Below are 9,775 nucleotides of genomic sequence, written 5' to 3' on the forward strand. Positions count from 1 at the left end.
CCACATCAACACTGGGCTCTGAACTTCTTCTTTTTTTTTTTTTTTGGTTTTTCGAGACAGGGTTTCTCTGTGGCTTTGGAGCCTGTCCTGGAACTAGCTCTTGTAGACCAGGCTGGTCTCGAACTCACAGAGATCCGCCTGCCTCTGCCTCCCGAGTGCTGGGATTAAAGGCGTGCGCCACCACCGCCCGGCTCTGAACTTCTTAATCCCTTTTCAAAACTTGGAAACTTAGCTTGGTGGGATCTTGCTCCGAGGTTATCACCTTTTTTTTTTTATTCCATTTATTTTTTATTAAATTTTATTTATTCAGTCATTATGTATACAGCATTCTGCCTGCATGTACACCTGCATTGCAGACCAGAGAAGGCACCAGATCATTATTGATGGTTGTGAGCCACTGTGAGGTTGCTAGGGATTGAACTCAGTACCTCTGGAAAAGTAGTCAGTGCTCTTAACTTCTGAGCCATCTCTCTAGCTCCTCTATTTCTTAATTTGTTTATTTCCTTGAACACAGGACTTAGTTCCATCCTACTTCCTGCTACCTTTTTTTTCTCCTCAAATTGTACTTTTTGAATTTTTTTCTTGCTTGGCTTATTCCTTTTCCTTATAGATCTGTATAAGAGTGAACATTGATAACCACACAACAGTGTCAATACTACATTGTTTTGAGATTTCCTCTGCCCATGGAATTAATTCAGATCCCTTCACTTTAGCCTCGACAGACTCTTCAGACAAGGGCAGCCACATTCTTCACCAAAATAACCATCTCTAGGCAACATATTAAATTGTTCTCCTATGAAACCTCTTGAGCCAGGCCCCCACAGTTTACATCACCCTCAGCACCACTGTCTTCCATGCCTGTACTAGGATGGCCCATTAAACTCCACTTAAAGTGTTACATGGTTACAAGCACACAGCCATCTCCCATAGAAGCTTTCATATTCAAGGATCATTTTCTTGTTTGGAGTTAACTGGAAGCCTAAAAATGCCTGGATTTGTCACAGGACAGAGAGTGAGGACTTCTTGATCATCTGGATATGAATTTGCTGGAGCAAATAATGGGCAAAATGGATCCGTGTCTGAAATGTTAAAGAATGTACAGATGGAGGAACCATAGCTAAGGTTCCAAAAGGAAATGTTTTTCATTAGGAGGTCCAGGAAGACCCCCATTCTGTGTGGCCGAGGGTTCACAATGAGCATGGTCAAGGGTTTAGTGCTGCTGGCATAGACCTCTCCACTTCTCTCATCCGTAGTCCAGAATTCATGTTCTTCTGACAGGTTAATAGGCCATTGATTAACGAACTCTTTGCAAATGCCTATATCCCATTCTTTGCTGGTTCCCACCACTACCTTGCAGTAATGGTGACCAGACACTTCCGGTCAGTGAGTGAGGACACAGGTAGAGATGTGGAATCAATCTGCATATAATTTCTGGTCCTGTTTCTTTTTTTGGGGGGGAGAAAAGGGTTTATTTGGCTCACACTTCCTTATCACTGTTCATTATCGAAGGATCCTCTGGTCCTGTTTCTTAGACCTAAAGTAGACACTCCTAAGGTCATCAGAGGTGAAGAGGTGGTTGTGGGCTGTGTCTGTGTCCATATCCAAGGTCATGTTCACTGTGTAGAGAAAAACCCAGCAGTTCAGCACAGAAAAGGAACGTGGACTCTTTCTTTCATATTTATTGTTGAGGCTTATATACCTCTCTTTGATGTGGGAGTCCCCTCTGTGTGCTGTCATTACCATTAATGAATAAAGAAACTGCCTTGGCCTGTTGATAGGGCAGAACTTAGGTAGGCAGGGAAGACCAAACAGAATGCCAGGAGGAAGAAGGGTGGAGTCAGAGGAACACCATGGAGCCACCAGAGACAGATACTGGGAATTTTACCCAGTAAGCCACTGCCACATGGAGATATACAGATTAATAGAAATGGGTTAAATAAAAATGTAAGAGCTAGCCAATAAGAAGTTAGAGCTAATGGGCCAAGCAGTGATTTAATGAATACAATTTCTGTGTGGTTATTTCAGGGCTAAGCTAGCTGTGGGGCTGGGATGAATAAGCAGGCCCTCTGTCTATATCACTTTTATTTAATTTCATTCTTTTTTTTAAAGATTTATTTCCTGAGAAACAGCCACACTTATTTCCAAAGTGGTTGCACAAGTTTGCATTCCTACCAGCAATGGATGAGTGTTCCTGTTACTCTACATCCTCTCCAGCATAGGCTATCATTGGTGTTTTTGATTTTAGTCATTCTGACAGGTGTAAGATGGTATCTCAAAGTTTTGATTTGCATTTCCCTGTTCACTAAGGAGGTTGAACAAGACCTTAAGTGTCTTTTGACCATTTGAACTTTGCTGATGAGAATTCTCTTTTCAGTTCAGTACCCCATATTTTAATTGGGTTAATTAGAATTTTAAAGTCTAGTTTCTTGAGTTCTTTATATATTTTGGAGATCAGACCTTTGTCTGATGTGGGGTTGGTAAAGATCTTCTCCCATTCAGTAGGATGCCTTTTTGTCTTAATGACAATGTCCTTTGCTTTACAGAAGCTTCTCAGTTTCAGGAGGTCCCATTTATTCACTGTTGCTCTTATTGTCTGTGCTTCTGGGGTTATATGTAGGAGGTGGTCTCCTGTGCTCATGTGTTGCAGTCTACTTCCCACTTTCTCTTCTATCAGGTTCAGTAAATTGGGAATCAATCTACCTCAGGATCCAGCAATACCACTCTTGAGAATAATATACCCAAGAAATGCCCAATCATACTACAAAAGCATTTGTTCAACTATATTCATAGCAGCATTATTTGTAATGGCCAGAACCTGGAAATAACCTAGTTGCCCTTCAATGGAAGAATGGATAAAGAAAGTGTGGAATATATACATATTAGAGTGCTACTCAGCGGTAAAAACAAAGACATCTTGAATTTTGCATGCAAATGGATGGAAATAGAAAACAGTATCCTGAGTGAGATAACCCAGACCCCAAAAGATGAATATGGTATGTACTCACTCATTAGTAGACTCTACCCATAAACAAAGGACATTAATCCTATAGTTTGCAAGCCTAGAGAAGCCAAATAACAAGGTGAATCCAAAGAAAAACATTTATAGATCCTCCTGGAAATTGGAAGCAAACAAGATTGCCTGGCAAAAGTTGGGAGCATGGGGGTAGGGGTAGGGGTGGGGGTTGGGGAAGGGGAGAAGGGGAGAGAGAAGGGAGAAAGACTGGAGAGAGCTTGGGGGAGTGGGAGGGTGGAGATGGAGGAAGGGCGGATATAGGAGCAGGGAAGAAGATATCTACATTAAGGGAGCCATTTTAGGGTTGACAAGAGACTTGGCTCTTGAGGGGATCCCAGATGTCCATGGGGATGTCCCCAGCTAGGTCCTTGGGCAGCAGTGCAGAGGGTGCCTGAACTGGCCTTGCCCCACTATCACACCGATGTTTATCTTGAATATCACCATAGACTCTTCGTCTGGCTGCGGATGGAGATAGAGACAGAGACCCTCATCAGAGGAACAGACTGAATGCCAAAGGTCCAGTTGAAGAGAGAAGGAGGGAGAAGATGAGAAAGGAATTCTGGACCGCGAGGGGTTGTTCCACCCACTGAGACAGTGTGCCTATTCTAATGGGAGCTCACCAAATCCAGCTGGACCGGGACTGAATGAGCATGCGATCAAACTGGACTCTCTGAATGTGGCTGACAATGGGGGCTGACTGAGAAGCCATTGATAAAGGCACTGGGACTTGTTTCTACTGCATGTACTGGCTTTTTGGGACCCTAGTCTATTTGGATGCAAAGTTTCCTAGTCCTGGATGTGGGGGGGGAGGGCCTTGGACTTCCCACAGGGCAATGTTCTCTGTCCTCTCTTAAGGAGGGAGGGGGAGGGAAGGGCGTAAGTAGGGGAGCGGGAGGGGAATGGGAGGAAGAGAGGAAGTGTAAATTTTTGAATGGAAAAAATAAAAAAAAGAAAAAACCAGATTTATTTATTATGTATCCAACATTTTGCCTCCATGTATGCCCGCATGCCAGAAGAGGGCGCCAGATCTCACTAATTTCACTCTTTAAAATGACATTTTGTGGAACATTTCAAGACCTCCCCAGTTAAGTGATGTTTTATATGTAGGATGAAAGCTGTAGCCAAAAAAGTTTCTCTGAATCACAGTAGGAAATTTCTACACTGTTGAGTGTTTGACTTATATAATATTTAATTTGTTTAATCAATATTTGAAGGGTAGAAGATGCAATACTTGTTTTATGCACAAAAGCGCACCCATTGTGTTCACACTTCCCACAGCCACTAGGAATAAAGAGAATGAGAAAGGACTGTGTACATTCCAATGAGCCAGGGGTTCAGGAATTCAGTAAATCTAGACTGGCCTCTTGACTTTGGCCCATTATACACACCACTGAGCTTTGATAATCTATTTTCATTGCATCCCTTGCTCTAAGACATATCATAACAGCAATGCAGAATAAATATGATGTAGGAGATGGTGAGATGGCTCAGTGGGTAAAGGCCCTTGCTTTGAAAGCCTGGAGACCTGGGTTCGATTCCTGGAGCATGCATACACACATAAAGATGGGAGGAGAGAAAGGCTGTGCAGAGTTAGAGTCCTCTGAGCTACATACCTACACACACACACACACGCACGCACACACGCACGCACGCACGCACGCACGCACGCACGCACGCACACGGAGGAGTGACTAAAATACTTAACCGAATACACCGATAATGCAGCACTAACTTGTGTTGTGGAACCGCTGGAGTAGAGATCATGTGGTGTAGTTATGAGCTTTGGTGTCCCTGTGTAGTGACTAGCCTTAATTTACCTGAACAAGCGTCAGAGGGCTTCGCCACTTACCCGGGACCCTGAGCACCAGGATGATTTAGTCCATCACAATGGCTGCCTATGCTGTCTGTACACGTAATCACCATGATCTGGGGATTTTTTTGGTTTGTTTGTTTGTTTTTGAGACAGGGTTTCTCTGTAGCTCTGGAGCCTGTCCTGGAACTTGCCCTGTAGATCAGGCTGGCCTGAACTCACAGGGATTAAAGGCGTGTGCCTCCACTGCCTGGCTACCTGGGGACTTTTGAACCCTCAGGTCCTGTCTCCCTGTCAGACAGGGGCCATAATTGCTGCCTCAGGCTTCTGCTAATCAGCATGTGGAGTGAGTCAGCCATACCAGCACCACCTGGCACCTGTTGGAATTGACAGTCTCAGGAAAACCTGGTGCTGCAGAATCAAAGTCTGCCTCAAACCAGACTGTCAGGTCACTTAAAACACTATCAAACCTGAAAAGTTATCTTCAGCTGGACCTTGGTGGCGCAGGCCTTTAATCCCAGTACTAGGGAGGCAAAGGCAGGCGGATCTCTGTGAGTTCGAGGCCAGCCTGGTCTACAGAGGGAGTTCCAAGACAGGCTCCAAAGATACACAGAGAAACCCTGTCTAAAAACAAAACAAAACAAAACAAAAACCAGATAAAAAGGCTATCTTCTGGGCTTCTGTTGTTAAAATAAACTCAAGGTGGACACAGATTTTTAGATTTTCTTATAAAGACATCAAAAGTAATATGAGGACTGGCAACACGGCTTAGTAAGCAAAAGCTGATCCTTTCAGCTGGATATTGTGAGTTTAAGCGCGGGGCACTCATGTGGAAGGAAAGACTTGCCGCTCACAAGCTGTCCTCCAACCTCCACATGCACAAGCTGTGGCACGTGTGCACCCACACACATGCAAAACAAGTGTAATTGAAAATAAACTAAAAAGCAATGTGAACAATTAGTATTGTGACAATATATTTTGCTTAATAAGATTATTCAAAGTATTATTATTGTACAGGCCTTATTTCAAGTGTTCAGTAACTACCAGTAGCTACCATACTGGATAGCAGAGGCATGACCTAAATATTGTATGCCCTTAAAAATTTCCAGGAGGGTCTGGGAAACCCCTTAAAGCATTCCTTTAACCCCAGCACCCTGGAGGCAGAGGCAGGTAGATCCAAGGCCAACCTGGTCTACAGATCTACAGAGTGAGTTCTAAGACAGCCCCAGAACTGCTACACAGAGAAACTGTGTGTATGTATGTATTGTATATATATAAAACAAAAAACCAAACCAAAACAGAAAAGGGCTGGAGAGATAGCTCGGAGGTTAAGAGCACTGGCTGTTCTTCCAGAGGTCTTGAGGTCAATTCCCAGTAACCACCTGGTGGCTCACAATCATCTCTAATGAGATCTGGTGCCCTCTTCCAGTGTGTAGGTGTATATGCAGGCAGAACACAATACATAAATAAATCTTAAAAATGAAAAACAAACAAACAAACAAATTCCAGAAGGATGGGCTGGGGAGATGGCTCAGTGGTAAAGAGCAGTTGTCGGCCTTTTGAAGGACCTAGATTCAGTTTTGAGCACTCAGATGGCAGCTCACAACCACCTGTAACTCCGGTTTCAGGGGGATCCAATGTCTTCTTCCGGCCTCCGTGAGCACTGCATGCATATGGTGAACAGACATACACAATATTCATTATAATATTGTCATATGTATTGTAATATTGTTATACATTTTATGATATACAGTCTGTATTGTATGTTGTACACACACACACATATACTCAGGTGCACGGTATTTAGTCTCAGCATTCAGGAGGCAGAGGCAATGAAATTTGAGGTTCTCGGTTTTAAGTAAATGTTCAAAATCTAACAGGGAGATGTTGGAAAGTTGGATTTCTCCAGAGTGCTTTATGGGTCTGGAGTTGTTGGTAAGACTTCTTACCTTGAAATATCTTCATCCTTGGATCCATTTCAAGAATATGATTCAGTCGCGGTACTAGTCTTTTAACCTTGGTAACCAAATGGTTTAACAGCGTAGCCAGTAGGATGCCTTCCTTCAAAGAGACAACAAAGCAGTGGGGGCACAGTATATCATCCTCCTTGGGACTTTCCTCTAGTGAGTCAATGCATCGGAGGCAGCAGATATATCAGCATTTCAAGTACACAGAACTTTCCAAATATCACATGCAGAAATAACAGGTACTTGTCTCCTTAAAGAAAGGAGCCATGGTCAGCACCTGAAGGGAAAAACATACACAATACTGGAGTTTTTATGACTTGAATGACTGCTAGATTTTGAGAGACTGTCATCTTTGCAGGTCTGTCAAGTCATTATTAATAGGTTATAAAGACAAAACCAAAACCACACAGATATAACTGACTCATAACTTTGGATTTCTGATAATTGAAATGGTAGCTGGAAAGAAAGAGGATTCTTCCCCGAGCTTTGTTGAAAGGGTGTACCTAGACTGTCCAGTGTGGCAGCCACTGGCTCACATATGGTTGCAGAGTACCTGAAAAGGGTAGATCTGTCTTTATTTGATATTTTAATGTTTATTTTTGTGTGCATGTGTGTGAGGAGGTGTGTGTGCCATGGTTTTATGTGGTTTTGGGGGCTAGAACTGGTAGCTCACACTAGGCAAGGACTCTATCAACTGGGCTACATTCTCAGTCTGTGGATAAGAACTGTTTTTTTTTCTGAGTCATTTGTCAAATCTGTTTGAAGATAGGACCATACTCGTTTTACATTTGTGTGTCTTTTGCTTTGTAGTAGGGATGAGCTGTAACTAGGGCCACAAGCTGTCTCATTGCTTGTTAAAGCTGAAAGGCTCTCAGGAAAACACAGTAGTGAAGTCCCAGGATTTCTAGCCTTAACTGGACCATTTACCCCCTCCCACCAATGGCCATGGTTGGAGGAAATAGCTCAGTCTGTAAAAGTACACACCACATATGCACAAAGACATGAGGTCTAGACCGCACGGAAAACGCTGGGTGGTGCTGGCACAGGCTCGCAATCTCAGTGCTGGGAAGGCAGAGAGGCAGATCTCTGGGGATCCCTGGTCTGCTATTCCTGCCTTCTTGGCATTTGGGAGACAGAGGTAAGTGAATCTCTTGTGAGTTCAAGGCCAGCCTAGTCCACATAGTTCTACACTAGCCAGGGCAGCACAGTGAGACACTTCCCCCTTTGCTTTTTTTTCCCTCAAAGACATAGATGTAGGAAGATATTTGAGGAGAGGGAGTGGTCAAGAGAGAGTGAGAGGTTAAATATGGTCATACTACAGTGTATACATATATGAAAATATGACCTAATGGAGACCCTATAAAGTAGTGCATGCCCATGGTGAAAAGCAAAAAGTAAGAATAATCACATCCTTTTCAGGGACCATGTTGAACTATACTCTTTCTAGACATCACAAAGATATGCTTTAAAACTCCTTATTTAAGCCGGGCGGTGGTGGCGCACGCCTTTAATCCCAGCACTCGGGAGGCAGAGGCAGGCGGATCTCTGTGAGTTCGAGGCCAGCCTGGTCTACAAGAGCTAGTTCCAGGACAGGCTCTAAAAAAGCTGCAGAGAAACCCTGTCTCGAAAAAAACCAAAAAAAAAAAAACCTCCTTATTTAGGGAAGTGAGGGACTAGAGAGATGGTCAGTGGTTAACAGCACTGACTGTAAAAGAAGAGGACCTGGATTTGATTCCAGCATCGACATGGTGGCTCATAACCACCCATCTGATGTCCTCTTCTGATATCTGAGGGTAATAGGAATGCACACGGTACAAAGATACATATGCTGGCAAAAGACACAATAAAATGAAGTATGAAGAAGAAAAAAACTCTCATCTGTCTATCTATCTATCTATCTATCTATCTATCTATCTATCTATCTATCTATCTATCATCTATTATCTATCTATCTATCATCTATCTATCTATCTATCTATCTATCTATCTATCTATCTATCTATCTATCTATCTATCTATCTATCTATCTATCTATCTATCATCTATCTATCTATCATCTATCTATCTATCTATCTATCTATCTATCTATCATCTATCTATCTATCATCTATCTATCTATCTATCTATCTATCTATCTATCTATCTATCTATCTATCTATTATCTATCTATCATCTATCTATCTATCTATCATCTATCTATCTATCTATCTATCTATCTATCTATCTATCTATCTATCTATCTATCAACCTTTCTATCTGTGATGCAGAGCATTTACATGCCACACTATTTATGTGGAGGTCTGAGGATAGCTTGCAGGATGAAATCAATTCTTTCCATCCACTATGAAGGTCTAGGGATTGAAGTCAGGTTTTCAGACTTGGTGGCAGGCTTTCTTACCCACTGATCCACTGAACCATCTCACTTCCCTGAATATATACTTCTTTTTTATAAATAATTTACTTAACTTTATTTTATGTGCAATGGTGTAAATGTGTCAGATCTCCTGAAACTGGGGTTACTGACAGTTTTGAGCTGCCATGTGGGTGCTGGGAATTGAATTTGGGTCCTCTGGAAGAGCAGCCAGTGCTCTTGACCACCGAGCCATCTCTCCAGTCCCCGAATATATACTTTTTGAGAATCTCCCCTTCTCTCTCTGTCAGGGATGTACGTGTGTGTGTGTGTGTGTGTGTGTGTGTGTGTGTGTGTGTGTGTGGTGAGTGTGTATAGATGTGTGTGTATAGATGTGTGTGTCATAGCACACATGTGGAAGTCAGGGGACAACCTTGGTGTTTTCCCTCACCTTTCACATTTTTTAATTGAAAATTGATTCTTCTCTCATACAATACATCCTGACCACAGTTCCTCCTACCTCCACTCCTTCCAGCTCCACCAACCTCTCCTCTCTTCTAGGCCCACTCCCCCTTGGTTTCCTCTTCAGAAAAGAACAGGCCTCCAAGAGACTACAGCCAAAAAGGAAAAAAAAA

The 9,775-nt window shown here is 42.8% G+C and overlaps 1 protein-coding gene across 1 annotated transcript; it reads right to left on the reverse strand.

Moving 5' to 3' along the window:
• Window positions 1-942: 942 nt before the first annotated feature.
• Window positions 943-7,058, reverse strand: LOC119821776 (ret finger protein-like 4A). The gene is given in 3 exon segments (XM_038340896.1): window positions 943-1,457; window positions 1,536-1,616; window positions 6,773-7,058. Coding segments are annotated over 3 exon segments (882 nt in total).
• Between the last annotated feature and the right edge of the window lie 2,717 nt (window positions 7,059-9,775).

The sequence above is a fragment of the Arvicola amphibius genome, chromosome 8 (genome assembly GCF_903992535.2).
Source record: "Arvicola amphibius chromosome 8, mArvAmp1.2, whole genome shotgun sequence".
Classification (NCBI taxonomy): Eukaryota; Metazoa; Chordata; class Mammalia; order Rodentia; family Cricetidae; genus Arvicola; species Arvicola amphibius.